Source organism: Balaenoptera physalus, assembly GCF_965194825.1.
Source record: "Balaenoptera physalus genome assembly, chromosome: 15".
In the NCBI taxonomy this organism is placed as follows: Eukaryota; Metazoa; Chordata; class Mammalia; order Artiodactyla; family Balaenopteridae; genus Balaenoptera; species Balaenoptera physalus.
Genome location: NC_138894.1, coordinates 37,870,790 through 37,898,418, shown reverse-complemented (window position 1 = coordinate 37,898,418; position 27,629 = coordinate 37,870,790). Strand labels below are relative to the sequence as shown.

Below are 27,629 nucleotides of genomic sequence, written 5' to 3'. Positions count from 1 at the left end.
TTAAAAACGAATAAAGAATTTGAATAATAATTCAGAGAAGAGGAAATCTAAATGGCCAATTATCATATAGCAAGATGTTTAATCTCATTAACTGTCAGAAAATGTAAATTAAAACATCACTGATATACTTTTTCACATATTAGACCAGTAAAAATGAAAAAGGCTTCTTTCTATATATAGAGGTGTTAAGGATGCAAAACATAGACACTCTCCCTATGATAGATATGTGAATTATTACAGTTTATTAGGAACCTGTCCTAGCAATAACTATTAAAGTAAAATATATGCTATGGTAGACACTGTTAGTTGCCTATCCAATATCCACAACTTTTTTCTTCCTGGCAATAGAATCCTAATTTTGTTTATGGAAGCAAGGCGATAAATTGTAATTGATTTAAACCATCATGAAAATCCTGTTCTTTTCTAGCTATTCAATTTCTCAGTTTCCCTTCCACCTGGCAGTGGTCATATAACCCAGTTTTTGTCAACAGAATGTAAGAGAAAGACTGCTGAAAGATCTCTGAGAAGGCCTTTGTTTTGCTAGTGTAAGGTACAAATGTAAGTGTGGCTACTGTTTCCCCTTTACCTTGAATATGAACATGATCGATGCCTGGAGTTGTGGCAGCCGTCTTGTAACCATGAGGAGGCAAACATGAAAACAAAATGTCAAAATGCTAATGTCGACTGAAACAAAAACACACAACATGAGAGTTATGGGTTTCAGTTTTATTCAGGGATCTTACTGAAGACTATATGAGCCAGGAAACAGCCTCTTAGATAGCTCTGAGGAACTGCTCTGTAGAGGCAGGGGAGGAGCCAGTATACATACAAATTTTTTGGCTTGGAAATACCTGTAGTCAAGCATGTATCTTGGTGAAATACTACTGTCAATTACAAAGAACAGACATCTCAAGTTAATGATTTTAGTGCTTTTCTATGTATGAGAAGATCCAAGAATCTAGGGTCATTGAAATTCTTCTTGAGATATGCATCTTAACTTTCTAGGGGTCTGTTTCTCCAAAGCACAGAATACTTTATCCTGTTTTCTCCATCCTGAACTCCCCTCAGGGCTCCCTGTAGGTGGGTGACTGCAGTGGGTTGCAACTTAACCCTTTGTATAACTGGATGATGAGAAACACTCTGTTCTTTTTGTTCACACTAAGGATATGAGAGCAGAAAAACATAGAAGAGCTTGGGTTTCTCAAGCAATACGTACTATTACTTACCTCCAGACGCTTGTTATATGAGCAAAACAAATCCTTGTTTAAGCCTTTGTTAGTAGGGTTTCTGTTACTGGTAGCCAAATATACCTCTAATAAGACACACAAAAACTTTTGACCTAGCCATTCCCATGTGTGACTCTATCCTAAAGAAATGAAAGTACCAGTATATAGAAAGTTATGTAGAATTTATATATAACATTGATTTTTGGAAGCAAAGAACTGACAACAAATGGAATGTCTATCAATAGCATATGGCTCAATAAAATGTAGTATATTCATACAACAGAATGCTGTATAACTATTAGAAAGAATGATTTGAACTGATGTCTATTGACCTTGAAGGATGTTCATGATGTATTATTCTGTGAAAAATAGCAAATTGAATTGTTAACATTTATAGTATAATTTATTATTTGTGAAAAAAATCTATATAAGTGTATAAATGTTTGTATACGTCTACACAAGCATAGAAAAGAGGGATAAAAAATGTCTACAGGAGTGAGTGAAGTAACACAATTGAATGAAACAAGCCTAACAGAAAAAATAAGCTGCCTGAAGTATTATCCAGCTTTATTTTTATTGAACTATGAAGAGAAACATCTAATGTGATGTAAATATACATGATATTGGCAATTATCTTTTAAATATAGAGTTAGAAGAAAAATTTAAAGTGATATGTTTTTGTTTTCTCATAGTTTCTTACTCTTCTTTTTGTAGAATATGAATTCTAATTTTATTTACCCCTGTCCCAGGAATTTCAAGATAGGTCTTATTTTCCTTTTAATGATGAGAAGGAAATCAGATGAGAAATCAGCCTGGAATCCTTTACCGAGTAGTGATACTTAATTTTCAGAATGAAAAATATCTGTTTAAAAGTGTGTTACTCCTAAACAGAGATATAGTGTTTGCACATTAAAACAAAAAAACCAAAAAACAAAATAAAAGCAAAAAACCTCACTGTAGTTCTTTACCACACAGTCAATATTAATTGAGAAAGACAACTGAATAACGTTAATTCATTTTCATAATTTTAATAGATTTTTGGAATTCAGTTTTCACCTCCTCAAAATAAGAACAAACTTCAGATCATCACTTTCATTACTAGAAAACTGATTTTTGTGTAGGAAAGTGAGCCAGGTTATTTCTTGTTGAATAAGTTTCCCAAAGACACAGTTTCTCTAGAATGAATAAATCAAATCATACATTTGACGAACTACTTGTGAATGCCCTTCAAAGTCATTTTGGAGGTATCTTCTTGACAAAGACAAATACCAAGAATTAATCCAATTTTAATTAGTGAACTGAGGTAGAGACCTTTCCTCAGATAACCTGAGCAATGCATTTTTTTTTCCTTTACAGTTAAAAAAATTCCATTCACATTAAGACACTGGTTAGTCACATAACCTCTGTGTAGTGCAGCAGCCTGCCATATTGTACTGCCAATTTATTGTGCATTGAAATGTTTGGGTTAAGCCAGGGCGGGAATCTAGTATACAGAGTTAATTACTACTTTCATATGTGTTCTCTTTTTAATGTTTTCACAACAAAGAGATTCTTGGTGAATGACACAATGAGTTTAAATTCTGTCTCCATGCTGAATGAGGACACCATGGAATTGTTTCATATGAAGTCTCAGCTTAATATCAACATCACAAAAGCACTGTTTGCAGTTATGCTGACTAATTTTGACCTGAGCACATTAAACTTTTCAAGAATGTTCTCAATGCAAGATAATTTATTCCTCAATGTTTTGTCTGATATGGGCATATGTCCAAAAATTCTTTGCACAGGTTAACCCCACCCCTGCCAAAACCCCCAAACCAACAATACCTATTGGATCTCATGAATAAGTTCAGTTAGTTGTATGATATTATTTATATCTATGTTCTCATCAGTTACAAGAAAAAAATCACATATTATCCAATTGTTTTTACCTAACTTGTCCTGAACGTTTTGAACCCTGTCTTTATCATGCTGAGCAACAGTATTTTTGGTAAATGTGTATTTCTGTATAATTTAGACAAAAACAATGGAAAAGTCCATTTCTTCAGTTCAGTGATTTTTTTTTCATCTGATTGATTTTTTTCCCTTTTCTACACAATGGGATTTTTAGTTATCTTTTTTGTTTTAGTAATAACTTTACTGAGATGTATTTCTATACCATAAATTACCCCCACTTTTAAGTATACAATTAGCAGTTTCTAGTATAGTCACAAAATTGTGCAACCATCACCACTACTTAATTTTAGTACATTTCAACATTCCCCCCAAAGAAACCCCGTACCCTTTAGCAGGCACACTCCTCTCCTATCCCCAGACCCTGATAACCACTAATCTACAGATTTACCTTTTTTAAATATTAGACATTTCATGTAAATAGAATCATACTGATATGTGACTGTCTATTGTGACTGGTCTCTTTCACTTGGTATTATGTTTTCAAGATTCATTTATGTCATTGTATGTATCGGTACTTTATTCCTTTTTTTTTTTTTTTTTTTGGTGAAATAATATTCCATAGTATGGATATACCACTTTAAAAAAAATCTGTTCATTGGTTGATGGACATTTGGGTTTTTCTACTTTTTAGCTATTATGTATAATGTTCCTATGAACATTCATGCACAAGTTCTTATGCTGACATATATTTTCATTTCTCTTGTGTTTTATACTTAGGAGCAGAATTTCTGAGTCATTTGGTAATTCCATGGTTAATCATTTGAGGAACTGCTAAACTGTTTCCAAAGTGGTTGCATCATTTTACTTTCCCACCAGCTGTGTATGAGGGTTTTAATTCCTCCACCTCCTCACCAACACTTATTATTATCTGACTTTTTGACTCTAGGCATTCTAGTGGGCATAACATGGTATCTCATTGTGGTTTTGATTTGCATTTCTCTGATGATTAATGATGTTGAGCATCTTTTCACATGTGTTGGTCATTTGTATATCTTTGGAGAGATGTCTATGCAAATCCTTTGCCCATTTTTATTTCTATTTTAAAATTTTAAAAATTTAAAAAATTTTTATTAAAATTTTTTTTTTTTTTGCCACACAGCTTGCAGGATCTTAGTTCCCCACCAGGGATACAACCCGTGCCCCCTGCAGTGGAAGCACAGAGTCTTAACCAGTGGACCACCAGGGAAGTTCCTGCCCATTTTTAAATTGGGCTCTTTTTCTTTTTACTGTTGGGTTATGAGTTCTTCATATATTCCAGATACTTGACTCTTACTGGATATATGATTTGAAAGTATTTTCTTTCATTCTGTGGATTGTCTTTTCACTCTCTTGATGGTATTCTTCTAAGCACAAAAGATTTTTATTATGATGAAATCCAATTTATCTAATTTTTCTTTTGTTGCTTGTGCTTTTGGTGTCTTACTTAAGAACTGTTGCCTAGCCCAAGGTCAAAGATTTACTCCTATGTTTTCTTCTAAGAGTTTTACAGTTTTAGTTCTTTAGGTCTATGATCTGTTTTGAACTAGTTGTTATATATGGTGTGGGATAGGGGTCCAACTTCATTCATTTGCTGGTGGACATCCATTTGTTGAAAAGACTGTTCTTTCTCAATTGCATTGTCTTGGCACCCTTGTCAAAGATCAATTAGCCATAGATGTATGGCTTTATTTATCGACTTTCAATTCTATTCCCATTAATCTATTCTTAGGTCAATTCTCCCCTGTGCCAATGCCACACTGCCTTGATTACCATTGCTTTGTTGTAAGTTTTGAAATCAGGAACTGTGAGTCCTCTCACTTTGTTCTCCTTTGTTTTAGCTACTCTACATTGCTTGCAATTCCATATGAATTTTAGAATCAACTCATCAGTTTCTATAAAGAAGTCAGCTGAGATTCAGAGAGGGATTGCTTTGAGTCTGTAGATCGACTTGGGGTATACTGCCATCTTTTTCTTTTATGAAACACAAAGCATATTTACTCTTTTATTGGTGCAAGATGAGCATTATTGAAGGATCAAATAAGTCCAAGGAAAGTGAAGCAGAGATCATGGGACTAAACAGTCTGTCCTTAACCAACTTCTCTTATTTGTTGAAATTTTAATGTAGCAGATCAAAGAATAAAGAAAAATAAAGGCTATAACACAGAATTATGATCAACACCTTATGCAAATAATATTATTGTGCTTATACTCAATGGGTAGTATTGTATAGACTATACATAGCCCCAAGGCACATGTCCTTTTCCTCCCTCCACATATATGCATATTGCCATCTTAACAATGTTAAGTCTTCCAATCCATAGACATGGGATGTTTTTCCTTTACTTAAGTCTTCTTTAATTTCTTTCAACAGTTTTTTGTAGTTTTACAAGTTTAAGTCTTGTAATTCTTTGTTAAATTTAATCCTAAGTATTTTATTCTTTTTGATGCTGCTGTGAATGGAATTGTTTTCTTAATTTCATTTTTGGATTGTTAATTGCAAACGTATACAAATACAATTAGTTTTTTAAGTATTAATCTTGTATCTTGCAACCTTGCTGCAATTATTAGTTCTAATATATTTTTTTAGTAGATTCCTTAGGATTTTCTATATACAAGATCATGTAATCTGCAAATAGAGATCACTTCCTTTTTCTTGCCTAACTGCCTTGGCTAAAATCTCCAGTACAATGTTGAATAGAAGTGGTGAGAGTGGACATCCTTCCCTTGTTTCTGATCTTAGTAGGGTAAGCACCCGGCCTTTCACCATTAAGTATGTATTAGTTCAATGTGGGTTGCTTGTAGATGTGCTTAATCAGGCTGAGAAAGATTCCTTCTAGTCCTAGTTTGTTGAGTGTTTTTTATAATGAAAGGTTGTTGGAGTTCTTCAAAAGCATTTCTGCATCTATTGAGAAAATCATGTGGCTTTTATTTTTTATTCTATTGATATAATGTATTACATTAATTTATTTACACATATTAAAATAACCTTGTATTCCTGGGGTAAATCTCACTAGCTCATGGTTATAATTCTTTTTACATGTTTCTGGATGTTACTGGGTGTTACTGAATTCAGTTTGCTAGTATGTTATTGAGGATTTTTGCATTCACATTCGTGAGATATTGGTCTTTAATTTTGTTTTTGTTTTTTGTTTCTTGTGATGGGACATAACTTTTATATGAAGTCTGAGAAGTGGGGAAGTGAGGGGAGGGAAGGAGGAGGAGAGGAAAGGAAAGAAAAATAAACACTGAACTAAATTGGGTCTGAAGTCTTCTAAGCAAAGGAGGGTTATATTAGATATACTTCTCAGACTTTTCCCTAGATAGAGTGGCCTGCCTAGTTAAATTTTCTGCTTGTCGTAGGGTCACTTTTGGTGACATATTTTCAGTAGGAAATTGATCAATTCATGGAGGTTTAAAAGTCATTAGCATAAATGATTAGCATTCTTTGAAAATAAATTTACTCACTATCTGTTATTATAATGCTTTATCATTTCGAATTTTGAGTTTTGGGTTTCTTTACCGTTTTTTATTTTTCTTGTTTGGATTTGTTTGTTCAAAGAAAGCACACTTGAATTTATTTACTGAATCGAATGTTTTTCTGTTTTTGATTTATTTATTCCTGGTTTTATCTTTATGGTTTTCTTTCTTCTACTTTCTTTAGGCATTTTGTTGGTTCTTTTGTAAATTATTGAATTGAACATTTAGTTATTTTGTTTGTTCTTTGGTTAATTTAATTAAATAATAAAGATGATTTTACTTCTGAATCAACTGGCTACAGATTATAAATTTTGATATGTAATCTTTTTTTGTTATTTTGTAGTCAGTTTTCAGTTTTATATTTATCCATCTGTCTCCTGGCCAAAATTATTTGAATCTTTTCTTAATGAAAATATTAAGTTGTTATTATTGTTGTAGCTGTTTAAATTCATATGATTTATTTATAGTTTTAGTATATTGTCTTTAGAGAGTGTGAATTGTACACTTTCTGGGTCAACCTTAAAGTTTGCTGTTTCAAGGTGGATGGCCTGGGCTTCCCTTGTGGTGCAGTGGTTAAGAATCCACCTGCCAATGCAGGGGACATGGGTTCGATCCCTGGTTGGGGAAGATCCCACATGCTGTGGAGTAACTAAGCCCCTGCGCCACAACTACTGAGCCTGCGCTCTAGAGCCTGGGAGCCACAACTACTGAAGCCAGTGCACCTAGAGCCCGTGCTCCACAACAAGAGAAGCCACTGCAATGAGAAGCCAGCACACTGTAACCAAGAGTAGCCCCCGCTCGCCGCAACTAGAGAAAGCCCGCGCACAGCAACGAAGACCCAACGCAGCCAAAAATAAATAAATAAATAAGTAAGTAAGTAATAAATAAAAGAAAAAGGTGAATGGCTTTGTGAGAAAAAGATTGCTTCCAGTGTTTGATATATACCCTTTATTCCATGTCAGTATTTCAAATATTCACTCAAGGAAACATCCCAGTCACAGGTTGAATGCTTTTGAGAGTGTTTATGACCGCTCAGAGTTCAACACAAAGAGCATAGCATTGGAATTGGGTTCTCAATATGCCTTTACTAGAGTTACATCATCTGTCCTTTCTTTTCCAGAATGGAAATAACCTAGTGTTCACCTGTATGTATATATTCAGGGAGTAAGGCTTGGATATAGCCATAATTAAACCCTATATAGATCAACCAATCATATTCAATTGAGAGATATTTATGTCCACAGATCCTTAAGCGGGTAGAAGGTCACAGAATGTTTGGAATGTATTTCTGATCCAATTGAAGATTACAGTCCATCAAAGTGTAGAGGATGAAGGAGATGAAAACGACAGCCTATACTGTGTGCCAGATACAGTTCTAAGCTTTATAAAATTTACATATTTAATCTCTGCAATCACTTCTGAGGGTATCCCCATTTTATGGTGAAGGAAACTGAGGTGCACAGATATTAAATAAATTATCCAAGTTCACACAGCTAATAAGCGACAGATGGGGGATTTGAACTTAGGCAAACTGACTTTCAAGCTGTGCTCGTAGCATTAAGCTACACTGTAGCAAAGATCAGTAGCAGAAGAGTGGTCAGAAGACTACTTGGCTTTGGGAGATCCACAGAGAGTTTGGTGTCTTTTCCTGCATCCCTACTTTCTCCCCTACATAATCTAGAGGGAAATAGGAAGATTTTCAGATTGGGTATGGAAGGAGGGCTGGGGAGATTATCTGGGTTAGAGTCATCATAGAGTCTTTAACTTTTCTTCTTTTGCTTCAAAGGTTGGGGAAAAAACCATGGTAGCTCAGTCTGTATACATACTGTATACATTTTTTCTGAGTATAACACACTTGTGTTTACCTTCAGGGTGTGCCCAAGAAGTTGGTTCTTCTCATCTTCCTTCCAATTTTAAATTAAATAAATGTCCATGGGTATAAATGTTTCTTTCTGGAAAGTGCCTTACCTGTTAGGAGCAGTATATACTCTGTGTTCATTTTTGCCTTATGTATTTTTGAAACAATGCCGTTTGGCACACACATGGCACATTTTAAGTTTTTATATCTTCCTGGTAAATGTAACCTTTTAGCACTATGAAATGCCTTGTGGTACACTTTATCTTATGTGAGTATAGCCACACCAGCTTTCTTTTACTTGGCATTTTTATAGTCTATTTTTCTACTCTTTTATATTCAATTTTTCTGTACCCTTATTTTTAAGATACATTTCTTATAAGCAGTATACAGTTAGGTTTTTTAAAAATTGAAGTATAGTTGATTTACAGTGTTGTGTTAGATTCAGGTGTACAGCAAAGTGATTCAGATATATATATATATTCTTTTTCAGATTCTTTTCCACTATAGGTTATTACAAGGTATTGAATATAGTTCCTTGTGCTATACAGTAGGTCCTTGTTGTAGGTGTTTTTAAAGATTGAAGTATAGTTGATTTACAATATGATATTAGTTTCAGGTATACAAAATAATGACACGATATTTTTACATATTATATTTTTATAGATTATAGCCATTACAAAATAAAATAATAGCTGTATTTCCTGTGCTGTACAAAATATCCTTGTTGCTTATTTATTTTATACATAGTAGTTTGTATCTCTTAATCCCTTACTCCTATCTTGCCCCTCCCCACTTCCCTCTCCCCACTGGTAACCACTAGTTTGTTCTCTATATTTGTGAGTCTGTTTCTGTTTTCTCATATATATTTGTTTTATATTTTAGATTCCACGTGTAAGTGATAACATGGAATATTTGTCTTTCTCTGTCTGACTTACTTCACTAAACATGATACTCTCTAGGTACATCCATGTTGTTGCAAATGGCAGAATTTCATTCTGTTTTATGGCTGAGTAGTATTACATTATATGTATATATCTCACATCTTCTTTATCCATTCATATGGTGATGGACACATAGGTTACTTCCATATCTTGGTTATTGTAAATAATGTTGCTATGAACATTGGCGTGCATGTATCTTTTTGAATTAGTGTTTTTATTTTCTTTGGATATACACCCAGCAGTGGAATTGCTGGATCATATTTAGTTTTTAGTTTTTTGAAGATTGTTTTCCATAGTGACTGCACCAATTTACAACTCCACCAACAATGTACTAGGGTTCCATTTTCTCCACATCCTTGACAACATTTGTTATTTGTAGGTTTTTTGATGTAACCATTTTGACAAGTGTGAGGTGATATTGTGGCGTTGAATTGCATTTCTTGGATGATTAGTGATGTTGAGCATTTTTTCATGTGCCTGTTGGTCATCTGTATATCTTTAGAAAAGTATTCAGATCTACTGCCCATTTTTTAATCAGGTTGTTTGTTTTTTTTAAATATTGTGTTGTATGAGCTATTTATGTATTTTGGGTGTTAACCCCTTATCAGTCATATCATTTGCAAGTATTTTCTCCCATTCAGTAGGTTGTCTTTTCATTTTGTCAGTGGTTTTCTTTGCTATGCAAAAGCTTTGAGGTTTAATTACGTCCCCATCATTTATTTTTGCTTTTGTTTCTTTTGCCTTAGGAGGCAGATTCAAAAAAAATATTGCTGCGATTTATGTCAGAGTGTTCCACCTATGTTCTCTTTTAGGAGTTTTACGGTTTCAGATCTTACATTTAGGTTCTTAATCCATTTTGAGTTTATTTTTTTGTGTATGTTATGAGAAAATGTTCTAATTTCATTCTTTACATGTAGCTGTCCAGTATTCCCCGCACCATGTATTGAAGAGACTGTCTTTTCTGTACAGTATATTCTTGCCTCCTTTGTTGTAGATTAATTGACCATAAGGGCATTGGCTTATTTCTGAACTCTCTATTCTGTTCCATTGATCTATATGTCTGTTTTTGTGTCAGTACCATGCTCTCTTGATTACTGTAGCTTTGCAGTATAGTCTGAAGTTTGGGAGGTATAACCTCCAGTCTTTGTTCTTTTTCTCAAGATTGCTTTGGCAATTCGAGGTCTTTTGTGATTCCATATAAATTTTAGGATAATTTGCTCTGATTCTGTGAAAAATGTCCTGGGTATTTTGATAGGGATTGCATTAAATCTGTAGATTGCTTTGGGTAGTATGACCATTTTAACAATATTAATTCTTCCACTCCAAGAACATGGGATGTCTTTCCATTTCTTTGTATCATCTTCAATTTCCTGTGTCAGTTTTTTTAGTTTTCAGAGTATAGGTCTTTCACCTCCTTAGTTAAGTTTATTCCTAGATATTTTATTCTTTTTGATGCTATTTTAAATGGGATTGTTTTCTTGCTTTCTCTTTCTGATAGTTCATTATTAGTGTATAGAAAAGCACGGATTTCTGTATATTAATCTTGTATCCTGCAACTTTACTGAATTCATTTATAAGTTCTAATAGATTTTTTTTTTGGTTTGGAGATTTTAGAGTTTTCTATGTATAGTAACATGTCGTCAGCAAATAGTGGCATTTTTACTTCATCCCTTCCAATTTGGATGCCTTTTATTTCTTTTTCTTATCTGATTGCTGTGGCTAGAACCTCCAATACTATGTTAAATATAAGTGGCTAGAGTGGGCATCCTTGTCTGTGATTTTAAAGGGAAGGCTTTCAGTTTTTCACCATTGAGTATGATGTTAGCTGTGGACTTGTCATAAATAGCATTTATTATGTTGAAATATATTCCCTCTATACCAACTTTAAGGAGAGTTTTTATTGTGAATGGATGTTGAGTTTTGTCAAATGCTTTTTCTGCATCTGTTAGGATAATCATGTGATTTTTATCCTTCCTTTTGTTAAGGGGGTGTATCACAGTGATTGACTTGCAAATACTGAACCATCTTTGCATCCCTGGAATAAATTCCACTTGATCATGGTATATGATCCTTTTTATATATTGTTGAATTTGATTTGCTAATATTTTGTTGAGGATTTTTGCATCTATATTTATCAGAGATAATGTCCTGTAATTTTCCTTTTTTGTAGTGTCCTTGTCTGGTTTTGGTATCAGGGTAATGGTGGCCTCATAGAATGAATTTGGGAGTGTTCCATCCTCTTCAGTTTTGTGGAACAGTTTGAGAAGGATAGGTACTAACAATTCTTGGTATGTTTGGTAGAATTCCCCTTTGAAGCAGTATGGTCATGGACTTTTGTTTGCTGGGAGTCTTTTTTAAATTACAAATTTAATTTCATTACTTGTGATCAGCCTGTTCAGACTGTCAATTTCTTCCTGATACAGTCTTGGAAGTTGTATTGGGTGGGCCAAAATTTCATTCGGTTTTTTCCATAAGATGGCTCTAGTAGCACTTAGTTGTCTGTAACTTTTGTTAGATTGTATGTGACAGCTGTCATATCAGCGTGCATTTAAAAAAAGACATCAAAATTGGTGAATTTTTGTGTAGCCACTTTAATATTGAAGATGGAAGAAAAAAGCAACATTTTCCACATATCATGCTTTATTATTTCAAGAAGGGTAAAAATGCAACTGAAATGAACAAAAAGGTTTGTGCAGTGTATGAAGAAGGAGCTGTGATGGATCGAACATGTCAAAAGTGGTTTGCGAAGTTTCGTGCTGGAGATTTCTCTCTTGATGATGCTCCACGGTCGGGTAGACCAGCTGAAGTTGATAGCGATCAAATCGAAACAATAATTGAGAACAAATCAACGTTATACCACGTGGGAGATAGCTGACATACTCAAAATATCCAAATCAAGCGTTAAAAATCATTTGCACCAGCTTGGTTATGTTCATCGCTTTGATGTTTGGGTTCCACATAAGTTAAGTGAAAGAAACCTTCTTGACCGTATTTCCGCATGCAATTCTCTGCTGAAACGTAATGAAAATGTTCTGTTTTTAAAACAAATTATGATGGGCGATGAAAAGTGGATACTGTACAATAATGTGGAACAGAAGAGATCGTGGGGCAAGCGAAATAAACCACCACCAACCACACCAAAGTCTGGTCTTCATCCAAAGAAGGTTCTGTTGTGTATATGGTGGGATTGGAAGGGAGTCCTCTATTATGAGCTCCTTCTGGAAAACCAAACGATTAATTCCAACAAGTACTGCTCCAAATTAGACCAACTGAAAGCAGCATTCGACGAAAAGAGTCCGGAATTTGTCAATAGAAAACGCATAAGCTTCCATCAGGATAATGCAAGACCACGTGTTTGTTTGATGACCAGGCAAAAACTGTTACAGCTTGGCTGGGAAGTTCTGATTCATCTGCTATATTCACCAGACATTGCACCTTCAGATTTCCATTTATTTCGGTCTTTACAAAATTCTCTTAATGGAAGACTGTAAAAGGCACCTGCAACAGTTCTTTGCTCAAAAAGATAAAAAGGGGGCTTCTCTGGTGGCGCAGTGGTTGAGAGTCTGCCTGCCAATGAAGGGGACACGGGTTCGAGCCCTGGTCTGGGAAGATCCCACATGCCGCGGAGCAACTAGGCCCGTGAGCCACAACTACTGAGCCTGAGCGTCTGGAGCCTGTGCTCCGCAACAAGAGAGGTCATGATAGTGAGAGGCCCGCACACCGCGATGAAGAGTGGTCCCCGCTTGCCGCAACTAGAGAAAGCCCTTGCACAGAAACGAAGACCCAACACAGCCAAAAATAAATAAAAAGAAAAAAGAAAAAAAAAAAGATAAAAAGTTTTGGGAAGATGGAATTAGGAAGTTGCCTGAAAAATGGCAGAAGGTAGTGGAACAAGAAGGTGAAAACGTTGTTGAATAAAGTTCTTGGTGAAAATGAAAAATCTGTCTTTTATTTTTACTTAGAAAACCGAAGGCACTTTTTGACCCACCCAGTATATTTAGGTGCTCTTGTATTGGGTGCTGAAAAGAAAAGACCAGCAACCTAGACACTGATATTGATATTTGATAAAATTATGGCTGAAAACTTTCCAAACCTGAAGAAGGAAACAGATATCCAGGTACAGGAGGCACAAAAGGTCCCAAACGAAATGAACCCAAACAGGCCCACACAAAAACATGACATAATTAAAATGATAAAAGTTAAAGAGATAATTCTTAGGGCATGCCACTTCCTTTTGCAGAAAAGGAAAAAGTTTCTGCAGAAAAGGAAAAAGTTTCTGCAGAAAAATCAGCCTTTTGGGGTTCCCTTGTATATATAGCTTTTTGTTTTTCTCTTGCTGTCTTAAGAATTCTGTTTCATTAGTTGTTTTTTTCAGGGTTTTTCTCTTGCCCTTTCAAGTGAAACAAATTCCTCTGTCTTTTCATTTTGCTTAACTTTCTCTTTCTCTATGAAATTAGGTGAAATGGCTACCTATTGTGGTCTTAAAGGGGTGTCCTTGTGTGGGAGCATCCTTATACAGTCTGCGTGTGCCCAGTGGCTTTGGTGGGAGAGTTGGATCTGACATGAACAGCAGTCATCTTTCCTCAGAGTGTGGTGGGAGCTATTACCTTGGCAGGAGGTGGGGCTGGAGATGGAAGGGCTAGAGCCAAAACCAGGTGTTGGCGAGGACGTGGAGTAAAGGGAACTCCTGTGCACTGCTGGAGTGAATGTAAATTGGTGCAGCCGTTATGGAAAACAGTATGGAGGTTTCTAAAAAAAATTAAAAACAGAACACCCGTATGGTTCAGCAATCCCACTTCTTGGTATATAACCAAAGAAAATGGAACCTGGTTCTCAAAGAGATATCTGCACTTCCTTGTGCATTGCAGCATTATTCACAATAGTTGAGATACGGAGACAAACTAAGTGTCCACCAGTGAATGAATGGATAAAGATGTGCCATATATACACAATGGAATATTACCCAGCCATGAGAAAGAAGGAAATCCTGCCATTTGTGACAACATGGATGAGGCTTGAGAGCATTATGCAAAGTGAAATAAGTCAGACAGAGAAAGACAAATACTGTAAGTCTTCACTTATATGTGGAATCTAAAAAAGCTGAACTCAGAGAAACAGAGTAGAATAGTGGTTGCCAGGAGCTGGGGGGGTGCGAGAAATGGGGAGAAGTTTGTCAAAGGGTACAAACTTCCAGCTGTAAGATGAGTAAGTTCTGGGGATACAATGTACAGCATTGTGACTATAGTTAAAAATATGTATTATACACTTGAAAGTTGCTAAGAGATTAGATATTGAGTGTTCTCACTACACACACAAAAATGGTAACTATGTGAGGGAGTGGAAGTGTTAATTTCCCTACTGTGGTAGTCATTTTGCAATAGATACATGCATCAAATCATTGCACTGTACACCTTAAACTTACACAATGTTATATGTTATTTCTTCTTCAATAAATCTGGGGGGAAAAAGGGAAAAATATTCCTGTTAAATTCACCTAGGCTGTGACAAAGTTCTTGGTAAGATACTGGTCAGAACATGTAATGTGTTTTTGCCTAGAAGCAAAGCTCTCATGATAGATAGGTCTTTGGGACTCTCCCTGGTTTCCTATTTGACCTGTGAGGTGTCCAACCGTAGCATCCAACACCAAGTCCAGATAACGCAGCTCCACAGGACCCAGTGATCCCACATGACGTTGCTCTCCTGCCTCCAGAGACAGACATTTGTCCAACCAAAGCCCTGTATATCTGAGGATTTTGTTCAACAAAGAGTTATTGCATCACCTTGCATCCTTCAGCCATCAGGCTAAACGCTTAGGCTACAAAGATGCATAGGACAGAGGTTTTCGACCTTGAGAAGCTCATGACCTGGAGCACAAGATGATCCTGGGCACAGGGCAACTTGTGGAGGAGTTTGTCAACAGTGTCAGCCCAGTGAGATGAGGGTCTTAATATAAGGATGTACAAAGTGCTCTGGGTGCGTTGGGAAGGCTCTGCATGGGGGCTCCAAGAAGGCTCCAGAGAGAAAGTGAGGTGTGGGTCCCTTCTTGAAGGACCAGAAGTTTGCTCAGGCCAAGAAGCAGAAAAAGCCATTCTTAGTAAAGAGAACTGTGAAGGCAGAGAGGCGTGAAAGGGCCTGGCAGAGGTGGAGACAAGGGAGACAAGCTTGAGAGTGAAGGCTGCCAACGGATGGTGACCTGCAGACAGATTTCGGTGTGGCCACAGAGTGGTTTATGAGTTTGAGTCACATTTAGAAATGGAGATATTTCATGAAAAAGTCCAGATTTTCTGCTTCTCTTGAAAAAAATGGAAAATCGGGCCACCTTGCTGGATATCTATTATGGGCTGGAACTGAGACATGATCGCCCCCTTCAGAAGAGGTCTGTGCACCCCAGTTTATCCCAATGTCCACCTCCCATGCCAGACGCAAACTACTCGTGGGCATTTACGCTCCCATCCAGCAGTTGCACTAATTCCCATTAACAGCTTCACTCCTGAAGGCGTTTGAATTTTTAGCCTCCGGTTAGGAAACCCTGGAAATTAAAGGGCAAGGTGGAGGTTGGGGGGGGCAAGGTTGGCAGAGTTAAAACTGGCAACTGTGGGGAACCATTACCACCCCAGAGCAGAAGGGACAAGGGGAGGGAGTGGCGTAAATGAAGTGTGGTGAGAGCTGGAAGGAGGAGGGGCCCTGAGAGCCTAGTGCTGGGGTGTAATTATAGGAGACCCAGAACTGGAGCAGGAAGGGAGGGGGGTTAAAATACCTCCGTCTCAGATAAGCAACAAGAATTTATTGTACAGCACAGGGAAATATAGCCATTATCTTGTAGTCATTTTAAACGGAGTATAATGACTTCATAAAATTTCATATAATTTATGAAAATATTGAGTCACTATGCTGTACACCTGTCACTAATATAATATTGTAAATCAACTATAGGTAAATTTAAAAACAGAAAAGAATTGCACCATAAAAACAAACAAACAAACGACCCTGGTCTCTCCTCCAGGGCCTCCCACTAGCTGAACCAGAAGCCATTGGGCAAGAGAGCCCTACAGAGGCTGTCCACAGCGGGGCACTGGGCAGAGGATGGTGGAGAGTGGATCTGGGAGGGCACTAGTACATCTCGGCACTTGGGGATAGAGAGGGAGCCAGGAAAGGCCCTCTCCTGAGAGTTACTGGAGCAGTGGTCCCTGTATAGGGACCCTCCTGAGTATGGTCAAGCCACAGGGGCTCTAAAGCCAGCAGGTGGGAGGGAAGGGGGCTGGGCAGGGCCTGAGATGCCCCTCCATCACCGAGAAGCTCTGGGAGGCCACAAGACCCACAGCAGGACAAGGGGAGGACAGAGGCTGAAGTCTGGGCTCACAAAGACTATTGCGGAAGGGTGCTGTGGTAGGTGGAGGTTTGGAGGGCTGGGGTAGCCCGTGGACTCATGGGCAGGAGATGGTGGTCAGGATACTTAGAGGAAGACTGGCCCCGAGGTCTTCCGGCTCGTGTTCTAGTTCACCAGGCACCCACTGTGTCCCTGGTGGCCACCCAGTCTCTGCTTGATCACTTTGGTGTTAGGGAGAACAGTAGTCCAGGAGGTGGCCCTGGTGATGAGAAAGACCCTCTGATGAGCTGAGGTCAACCTCTTTGCCTCTGGCCCTGCAACTTGAGGCCACAATGAACACCTTCCAACGTCCGAGGAGAGTTTTCCTCACCCCTCTAGGTCCTTAACCACTTCTAAAGGTGGTGTCCTGGGACCATGACCCTCTGGATGTGGCCCCTTTTGCCACTGGCTCTCTGGAAATAGTTCTCATACAATCTCCCCTCCTCATGCCTTCTTTTACCTTGGATTGAATGTCACTGGAGGATGAAGGAGTGAGGCCTCCCTTGAGTTGGGCAATGTGTCAATGGCATTTAGGACAGCAGTAGATTTTTTTTTAAATTAATTAATTAATTTATTTTAATTATTTTTAGCTGTGTTGGGTCTTCGTTTCTGTGCGAGGGCTTTCTCTAGTTGCGGCTAGCGGGGGCCACTCTTCATCGCGGTGCGTGGACCTCTCACTGTCGCGGCCTCTCTTGTTGCGGAGCACAGGCTCCAGACGCGCAGGCTCAGTAGTTGTGGCTCACGGGCCCAGTTGCTCCGCGGCATGTGGGATCCTCCCAGACCAGGGCTCAAACCCGCGTCCCCTGCACTGGCAGGCAGTTTCTCAACCACTGCGCCACCAGGGAAGCCCAGGACAGCACTAGATTTTTTTATTCCAAGAATCAGGCTGAGCAAGTGGGAGTTTTTAAGTTTTACCTCCCTGAGCTAAACGGGCAGGAGCTAAATAGGCAGGGACTGGAGGTTCAGAAAGAATTACTACCGCCCGAGGGTGACACAGCCAAAAGCAGGGCTGCAGCCAACCCCAGGTCTTCACCTCCGGGCCTCCTTCCACCATGGGGACCCGGAGCCCCTGTGCTCTGTCTGGGGGGCTTCTTTTACAAAGGCAGGTGGGAGCGCCATGCTGCAGGGGAGGGTGCCGCTGTGTGCTCTGCTCTGGTGGGACAAGGTTTAAATGATGGCAGCTCTTTACAGCACAGTCCTTCTGGGATGTCACATTTCTAGACCCGAGGAATCCTTCCCTGGAACAGGCAGGGCAGACCAGCCCAGGGAGTGGAGCTGTTCCCTTGCCCAGTTCTCAATGCCACTCCCCTGACCCCCCCTGAGAGGGGCTCCCCTGCCAGACTTGGACTTGCCCTGGAGGACTTCATGGCAGCAGGGGCTCCTCCCGTCCTAGGGCACCTGTTCAGCTGCACATCAGGGCCTGAAGCTTCCATTGAGGTAAATGTCCCTGGAGAGAGGATTTTTTTCCTCTCCTGTTTGTTTACTTTTCAGTATCAGTGTCACCACATTTTCATTCCCAATTGCAAAATTTGGCTCCTGAAAAGCCATCGCCCAGGTGTGCATAACCTCAAGCATCAGCCACATGGTACTCCTCAGGGGGCCCTGTTCCCACAGGCGTTATCTCACTTCTTTGCTTTAGGTGATCCCACTTGAAAGGAGGTCCAAGCCTCCCTGTTTCCCCAGGGCTAACATCTGCTGGATATTAAGGGATACTTAAGCATGGACTAGGGTGGGACGCCCGGGATGGGTATCTCAGCTCCAGGCATCAAACCTCTCCTGTGCCATGTGCTCCCTGGGGCTTGGCATATTCCAGAGGGCAGTAGGGATGGGATTAGAATCACGGGGAGAGATTTTAAAAAGATGCTCAAGCTCCACCCATACAGATTCTAGAATTCAATTGATCTTGGGTGAGAGACACTAGCTTAGTGGAAAAGGCATTGCTCGACCCAGGGGTGTGTGACCATGGGCACTTCCTGTTTCTGGAGGTGAAAGGCAGAGGCAGAAAGCTCAGGGCCTGCAGAGCAAGTCCTGTGGACGACCAGTGTGGAAGAGGGAGTTTCAGGAGATGGGGAAAGAGCGCTGGGGCTAGAATTCCAGGCTGCTGCTGGGCAAGGAGCTCCGAGCTGGAGGGGAGGCAAGACTAGGTCATATCCCAAGGCCGGGCCAGGCAGGAGTCAGGGCATACAGCAGCCAGGCAAAACAGGGGTCTGAAGTGTGGGCCAACAGCGTCCCCAAAGACTGGACCGTAACGATCCAGATCACGGATTCAAGCTGGCAACTGCGAGTCACCCGGATAAATGAGGGCAGGTCCGGCTGATTCCAAGTTCATGGGTGCTTTTTCCTGGATGCGTCCTCCCCTACCACCGCAGACAGTCCAGCGCACCTGAACGGCTACTAGACACCGGTAACGGCAGAGGCAGTCTTGGCAGGAGGGCTTGGACATCAGGGAGGAAGAGAAGGAAGGGGGCAAGTAGAAAATCCAGTGGTTTAGAAATCGGGCCTGGAGATGTCCCTGAAGACTGACTAGGGTCACCAGGGGGGCACTGAGTATGGGTAGAGGTCTCTCCCTCCCTCTCCCCAGAGGTGAGTAAAGGCTCTGCGGAGGGACAGATACCAGACCAGGGCGCTCAGAATAAGGAGATGCCTGGATCACTGTCTCCCTGTAAGTTAGGCCAATCCCAAGCCCTTTGAGGCCTGGACAATGGGCTCCACACACCCTTCCCTCGTTACAAAGAGCTGAACCTTCCTTGGGACCAAGATCTCACACTGTACGGCAGCTACTTTGCTCTCTGCTGCTTCTCTACGTGCTCCTCTTACTTTTCACGTGCGAGGTCCACACGTGGGTTGGAAGGGAAGAGGGTTAACCATGGGAATTCAAGGGCAGCGAGGCTTGTAAGAATTGGGTTGGTAGTTTTAGAACAACTCCTTACAGTTAGAAGCTGAGCAGTGGGGACTGGGGGTGTGGTAGGAGATGGGCAGGCCTGTTTTTCTCTTTAACTAGGCTGAGCAGAGAAGATCCAGATAAATGCAGGCCTTTCTTCAAGACCGTACTGTCTGCTGGCCATTAACTTTGAACACTAAGAGGTAAATTGTGTTAAGTTTCACTTCCTCTGAAAAGCCTCTAGAAAGCTTTTCCTAAAAACTGTAGCCCCACGTGAATTTGCCCTTCACTGAGTCCTATAGCACAGTGGTTCTCGAACTTGAGCATGTATCAGAATCATCTGGAAGGTGGAGGGGGCATGGGGCATCTCGAGAGTTTAATAGGTTTGGGGTGGGGCCTGAAAATTTGCGTTCCTAAGAAGTTTCCAGGTGATGCTGATACTGCCGGTCTCGGGCCACACTTGGAAAATCATAGCTGTTAACACATACTTTCTACCTTAGAATTTCGGGCTTTATTTGTATTTTGGCTGGAATTAGTCTGGAATTATTTTCTGCACGTCAGTCAATCTCAGCCAGATTTTGATTCCTTTCGGGCAGGGATTGTATGTTTCATCTTTTCTTTCACACTAGTTAGTGTATTGTTGGACACATAGTAAATGAAATACTCATGTATTGAGAAGAGCTTCAGGGAATTTGGTTTTTACAAGCAGACAGGGATCAACTAAAGTTAATTTTAGGATTCCCACATTTTGCAAAAGAGCATCTAGTTTTTTCTCATCATTCACATTTGCAGAGAAAAATCTTAAATGTGCTTCAGCCATCTGCCAAGCTCATGAAAGAAAAGCTCTAGTCTTGATTTAGGAAAAAAAAAGAGTTCATTCCTTCATCCTTCCAAACAAGGTACAGTACAACGGAACAACAATACACATGACTGAAAAACACAACTGCATTTTACATTGCTCACTACTTTTAAATAAGTACAATTCAGACATTAAGGAAAAGAACTGCTAATCCCATTAATGCATTACAGAAATCAAAATTAACTTACCACACAAAATAAATTAAAACATTAAATATTAACCTTTTCAGTGCAACATATACAGAAGTCAGAGTAACAAGTTCTAAAAAAAAAAGCATCAGGTTTGTTATAATAAGATAATGAGAAGTTGAACACTTCAGTAAATTATTACACTAGGAAGAGGGGTTGTGTTCAGTACTATGTGTGTGTTTGCCATGAGATCTTTTCGAAAGCCTGGTAAAATCAGTGGCTACAGAGAACAGGTCTACGCTAGAACATTAAGAACAAACATGTGTGTTCATCTTGTTTCTGTGACGTCCCCCTTGGTCCTGGGCTTTTGAATCATCCCCTGCCCCCTCCTCAGCTGAGCAGGTTGGGAGGAATCAAAGCCCAGATCCCACTAAGGGGTCGGGGTCTCCTGAGCACTGTTCCTGCCAAAACTGCCTGGAAGAGTAGCCAGCGGTTCTTGTGCACCGAGGCAGCCCAGACCTGGGAAAGCTGAAGATGCCAGACACTTTCTCCACCTGCACAGGCCAGGCTCCCAGGAAGCTCTGGAAGCACACCTCCTCCCTCATCAATATGGGTGGGGGAATGTCAATCCTGCCGTCTCCTTTCATGGCAGATAGACTCTGGGGACTTTCTGCCCCCCCTTCTCTGCTGGCACACAATGGCAAACTCATATCTTGCTTGGTTACACGTGTATCCAGATGTGTCTTCCAGATCAGGATTGGCTGCTGTCTCTCCTTTCATTAGCAGAAGACGTTTCCCGCCAGTATGCTTAAAGAAGTCACAGCCTGTAGAGCAGTGGGAAAATCCAGGCCCCACAAAAGATTTGGAAGCACCCCCTCCCTTTTTTTTTTTTAAATGGGGGCTTTACATTTCTCCTGAGACAGACATTGGAAACGGCTGTGTTCCCGCCCCCAGGTGTGTGGTGGCTTACCAGGTCAGATCTTGGGAATGATTCCCTGATCATAATGAACTTGGCTTTCTAAAAAGCAAGGAAACATGGGGAACCTACGGAGATGGATTAGGAGATGATTTTTAACCTGAAAAGGGGGCGTTTTTACAGCTAACCAAAGAAGTACCAATGCCATTAATGGCATAGGAATCCAATGCTTGTTGGCCATCTGATTTCTAAGAGAGAAATCACTAAAGAAGCAAGGTTCTCATATCCTGGAGCATGGACAAAGGTCCAACCAGGCCTGCCTTGACCCCACCTCTGCTTCCAACTCTCTTCAGACCTGCTGGTTTACAGAGGACTGTTTTGAGAGGCACGTCTAGGATGGCACACATTTGAGCCCATTCACTGCATGGTTGTACAGGCACAAGGAAGGGGGCACCGGCAGCCGTGACTTGCTGGACTGCAGCATTCACAGACCCTAAATATGAGGTCCCCACAGGGAACAAAGAAGGTTCCCTCTGCTTCCATCCTTATATTCTCACCCCTCTGCAAAGGCTCTTGGACACCTAAAGACTGGACACTGATCCTTCGACTCAGTAGGTGAACAAAGTCCCACAAGACATTCTCAACATCAGTTCATACTCTAAAGGCAACCAGACCGCAAATAGGCTCTAAAAGACTGAGTCAAAATTGTCCTAAAGTAAAAATGTGATCTCAAGTTAAAAACAAGTGATGCTACTCCACTTTCATTAGTCTCTCTGAACCGGAATCAGACCTTCAGGAGAGCCTGATAAGAAAAGTGAGTGCAAACTGGGGTCCACAGACCAGTGTCAACTGCATTGGTCTCCTATGGTCAAGCCTCAGCCCACAGATCTGCTGCTGTAGGACCAGCCTAAGGAATGCAAACTCAGGCGTATTTTCTTTTATGACTAAAACCCGGGAGCTGTGTCAGTTACACTGCTGGCGAACGGATCCCATTTCTGCTACGGGCGCTTTGGGTGCCGCATCATTCAGTAAAAGTGCCAGAAATAAGACACGTGTCATATAATTGTCTCAACTGTAAGAAATACAGAGAAAATTCACTTAAGTAGACATACTGGGGCAGAAGAATTCAAGGAGGACAAAATGACCTGGTAGGAATTTCAAGCCAACTTGACATATTTTAAAGGTCCCTTTCACGATGTTGAGGTGCTACAGGCACTGAAGGGTTAATAGGTAGAAATCTTCCATTTTTTCAGATATTAGTGAATAAGAGTTCCCTCACATATGGAGTCTACATGTTATTTCATTGTTTTCCCGTTTCCAAATTTTAATGACAATTCCTAGGGATGAGCTCCCACCGTGCAGTTGGAGGGAACTGGAATTTCCTACAGGCAGACCCACTGGGTTGGAAAGTACCCAGGAGAACAACTTCTCCTTCCCTGAGGGAAAAGTGAGACCCACACGGTGGAGGTGGCTTGTTAGAGTTTTTGTTACAAAAAAACAAAAAACGGCATCCTGGATGGAAAAGAAAAAAAAGGTCACTGGAATATTTCTCCTAATGCTTAAAAATAAATAGGAAACTTCAATTTCTCCCTTTCAAAATAAAACGACAAATCAACCGAGTAGCAACATGGAAAATAAGTGACTGGTCCCCCTTCATGGACACAGCCCCAAATGCCCGCGGCCCTCTGCTAATGTTCTATTTCTAAACAGATTCTCAGAGGGCCCACTAGACAGTTAGTATGTTTAATAACAGAGCAGGGTAGTCTGTGTTTCCCCCATGTAGAGGCACACACAGGCATTCTTCCTCTTCCTTGACAAGATGCCAGATCTCCACTGCTAGATTTGCTAACTTTTCAACAGGAATGTATCCTGGGGCATTTACTAGTTTTGTGTATTAAATGGCGTGACCTCTGAACCCAAATCTTTGCTCCCATCAGCAACTCATCCTCTGCTTCCATCTCCACCTATCCTGGTGGTTTTTCCCAAGCTTTAGCTGTTCCAAAGAGACCAGACATTTCTAATCAATCTAACTTTTTGGCCAGCAATACATACATCATTAATGCAGATGTCTGAAACGGTTTTGCACTTTTTACATTGACTTAAGAGATTTAAAATAACACCATCATCCATCTAATAAATAAGAAGTTATCTCTGAGGGTGGCAACAGCTCAGGAAGGTCTTCAACATCATGTGTCTGTGGAAGATATCGGGCTGGTTGAGGGTTTTGTGGACAGAGGACAGACATGGCTCCTCTTACACCGGTGTCTTCATGTAGCAAAAAGCAGGTATGCCTTTTTCCACCTTCTTCCCCCATAAGCGGTAAGAAAAAAAATGTAACAACTATAGGAATCTCCAGTGTCAGGCAGGATGGAGACTGCTGTGGGGAGATGGGCCCATTAAAACAAGCACAGCCTGGCATCCGTGACTGGCAGAACACACCTACACACACCTGGACGCAGATGCCAACGCACATACCTCATTAGGTAAACAGGAGGTCCACCCCATGCCGTTCATTTCTGACCAGTCTTTAGACTGTGGTCCACTGATTTCTTCTCCAGGTCACACTGGATAACCCCAAGCAGACAGAGCTGTGGACAGAGTTTTGAATGAATGTCCACAAAAGACAAAAAGCCCACAGAGGCGAGGGCAGGCAGAGTAGGAAAGGTCTGCTGGCCCATCCCAGGCAGCCCTCGCCGTGCCATCCTCAAGAAGTCCTTTCTTTCTCAGGCTGCCGCAGGCCATCTGGCAGAACTCCCCCTCTGGGCTCTTCAGACCACTGGAAGGAAGGAAAAACAGGTTAAGCTCTGTGGGCCAGACCCCAGCCAGGCTGGGAAAACTGGCTTGGGACAGAAACTTGGGGATGCACCAGCCAAAGTCACCAGGTTCTCTTGGACAGACAAGTTCACCTTCTGCTGGTTCAACCTCAGGGGCAGAAGCTCCTGAAACTGCGCTTTCGCGCCAAAGGAAACAAGAGAATGGGGATGCGCGCTGTCATGAGGGCCTTCATTCAACTGGAGGTGATTCAACCCCCTCCGCGGCCAGTTCCCTCATCAGGGGCGGCTTAGTGGGCAGCTCATGAGCTGGTCAGGGCTCTGGCGGCAGAATGGCTTCCCCCGAGGCTATATAAGAATGGACCCCCTTGTTGCTCAATGGGTGGGCCCTGAGGGTATCCTCTGTGCCTGTCATGGGGAGGCAGCGTGTACCCAGTCCCCAGCAGCTACTGAGTCCAGCCCAGCCTGGACATCTTCCTGCTCTGGTCCCTCCCATGGTTCCTCTGGAGGTGGGAAGGTACCTGTCAACTCAAGGAGAGGGGCGGCAGCCTTGGTGGCCATCTCTGGAAGGTCAGATCCATCCCCAGGTTCAAAGCTAACATTCTCTCAAATGTGGGTAGGGAAGAAGTGACATTAACAAGAAATTTACTCTATCCTAAATGACTCTGCCGAGGTGCAGACCGATGGCACAAAATCTACTATAAATTTTCTTAAAAAGGCATACACAATTTTCCTATTGGTGCTAAAAGGCAAAACAAAAATATTTATCTTCATTAACTCAATGGATGGTACCCTGAGGTAGTGGAGGAGATGTGAGTGGGGCCTTCAGAGGACTTGGGTCTCATCCTAGCTCCCCCAGGGATTCAGGGAGGCACCCACGCAGGCCTTTGGCAGACTCAGTTTACCCACACCCTCCTCCTTAAGGCTATCGTGAGGATTAATGAATCAGCACCTTCCTAAATCAAAAGAGCTGCTCATGCACAATTACTATGGCTCTTGAAATGAAGACCAAGTGAACGGCGCTCCAGGGCCTTCAGTTCCCTCCAGGTCAGATCACCAGGAGGCCTAATGAACACGGCAGCGTTCCAGCTTCCCAGGCGCTTTTCTTCCTGTCTTCTCCATGCAACCGTGAGCTTTCTGGAATGCTGACTGTGCTACGGCCATACCACCCTGAACGCGCCCGATCTCGTCTGGAATGCTGACTGTTTACTAGAGAAGGACACCCCCAGGTGGACGCGTCTGGGGTGATTGTCTCCGGATCCACTACTTCCTAAAAAGGAACTCTAAGTTTCTGACGGGCTTTGTGGGTCAACCCAGCGTTCCAGAAACTTGTTCATGTGAGACTTTTCAGAGCCTGTCTGGATATATTTGCTATTGGACTGAAGGAGCCCTGAGCAAGGGATGCTTGGATGAGGGTTCCTGAGATGTGAGTTTGGCTTCATATCCAGATGTCCAATCTTTTTCGTGGATGTTGGAGAAAATATTCAAGCAACAATGGTAAACTGAATGAAGATCACAGGATTCTAAGAGCTTAGAGTCCTTCAAGACCTTCTACAGGCCAAATCTCTCATTTCACAGATGGGAAAGGGGAGATGATTTCTCAAGGGAAAGAGAATGAACATCTGTTGCACGTCTACAGTCTGTGACACACTAGGTACTTTATATCAGTACTTAATTCAATTTGCACAACATCTTTTTAACAAGAAAACCAAGGCTCAGAGAGGTTAAGTTACTTGTTAAAGGTCACACAGTCACCAGTAAGGATAAAAGAGCTCCCTTCTGAGTAAAACACACATTAGAATAAGCTAAACCTGACTCTGTAGGATGAATATCCTCTTCTTTTTCTCCCTTCTTTCTGCTTCATCCTCCAAGAACCTCTGCCCTGACCTGGAGAAGGTGGTCCTTTTCTCTACCCAATAGTGTCTCCCGAGGGAAAAAGGCCTTTCCTTGAGGCAGCCCTCTTACCTGTTTCTGAGTGGCAGCAAGCAGTCCTTCCCTTCAGGAGGGCACTGGGCTTCTCGTGCCGGCAGATGAGGGCCCGGCACCATTCACAGTGTTTTCGGACCTGGCAGCAGCTGCAAAGATGCAGAGAACACGGTTTTGGCAGGAACCTGGCAGGGGTGCCCAGCTGGTGCAGCGTCTGCCCGAGGGGCCTGCTGGGCAGCTCTGGGCTCTAACCCAGCCTTCCCATGGTGCCTCCGGAGGGACAGACACAGCAGGGGGCTGAGGGCTTTGCAGGGTGGTGGCCTTTGGGGCAGGAGCTGGCCACCTGTGAGAGGACCTGTTGGCCACCCCAGAGGACCAGCCCCATTCGGCTGCTCTGCTCTGGGCTGGCAGGGTAACCTGGCAGGCAGGTACCTGGCTCCAGCTGATAGAGGGGACCGGTCCCCCACCGGCTGCTTGCTCCATAAAGCAGCAGTTGGGTAACTCCAGAAATGCGGGAGCAGCCTCAGAATCGCTGTCCGGACTGGGCCAAAGCCGCCACTTCAGGCTAGCCAGGGCTGGGAGGGCTAGAGACGGGGTCATCCATCAGGAATTGCCAGCAGAAAAGCTGGGACTGTGGGTGGGCTGCAATGGACCCACGGAAGGAATGAAAGAATAAATCATGCATCTCCGTGGCTTCGAATCTTTTTCTGAGGACTAACATTCTCTAGTCGTGGCAAACTCGACCTCTCAGTGAACCCAAAACCTGGAGTCCTAAAGCATCAGGACCATGAATGCTCCGGCCTCCCTCTGTGGGCAGGAATGAACGGTCTGCAGAGTTAGCACGAAAAAAGAACCAGAGACCCCAAGAGAAGGGCAGAAAAGAAAGCACTAAGACATTAATTACCTACAGACACTGATGGTTGTTTCCCTTGGGATACCACGGAGGACTGTTTCCACTCATTCTAACCCTAAGGTATATGTAACCTATGCATTCAGTGTCTGGGGCTGGGAGGGGTCTCCTGGCTGACATGAGTCTGGAAACAGATGAGGAAACAAGCCTGTTGCTGTGCTTCCCTGTTGGAGCCTGGTGACATTTCATGATCCCCACCCCAGCCCCTCTCAGCACTGCCCCAGGAAGGTTACTAGAGCCCTTGAATCTTTGGGCAGCAGAGCTGAGAAGGGACCCTGCGACATTTCTGCCCAAGCTGCTTCTGCCATGGGTGGCCAGAGCAGTCTCCCGGGCCCGGGTCCCTCCTGAGCCACAGAGTCCGGGTTGGGACCAGCTCACCCAATGCGGGAGGGACCTAGGCCTGGACTCCAGATCTATCAGTGACTGCTGTCTTGC

General features: G+C 41.8%; 1 protein-coding gene across 2 annotated transcripts in view; it reads right to left on the bottom strand.

The window, feature by feature from the left end:
- Positions 1-17,910: 17,910 nt before the first annotated feature.
- The window catches only part of TGFA (transforming growth factor alpha), a 109,680-nt gene continuing 99,961 nt past the window's right edge, over positions 17,911-27,629 (bottom strand). For both annotated transcript variants that reach the window (XM_082426120.1, XM_082426121.1), the window contains exons 5-6: positions 26,324-26,433; positions 17,911-24,363 (exon numbers count right to left, since the gene is read on the bottom strand). In XM_082426120.1, coding sequence (XP_082282246.1) covers positions 24,356-24,363; positions 26,324-26,433 — 118 coding nt within the window. In that variant the 3' untranslated portion in view covers positions 17,911-24,355. The remainder of the gene's footprint in view (positions 24,364-26,323; positions 26,434-27,629) is intronic.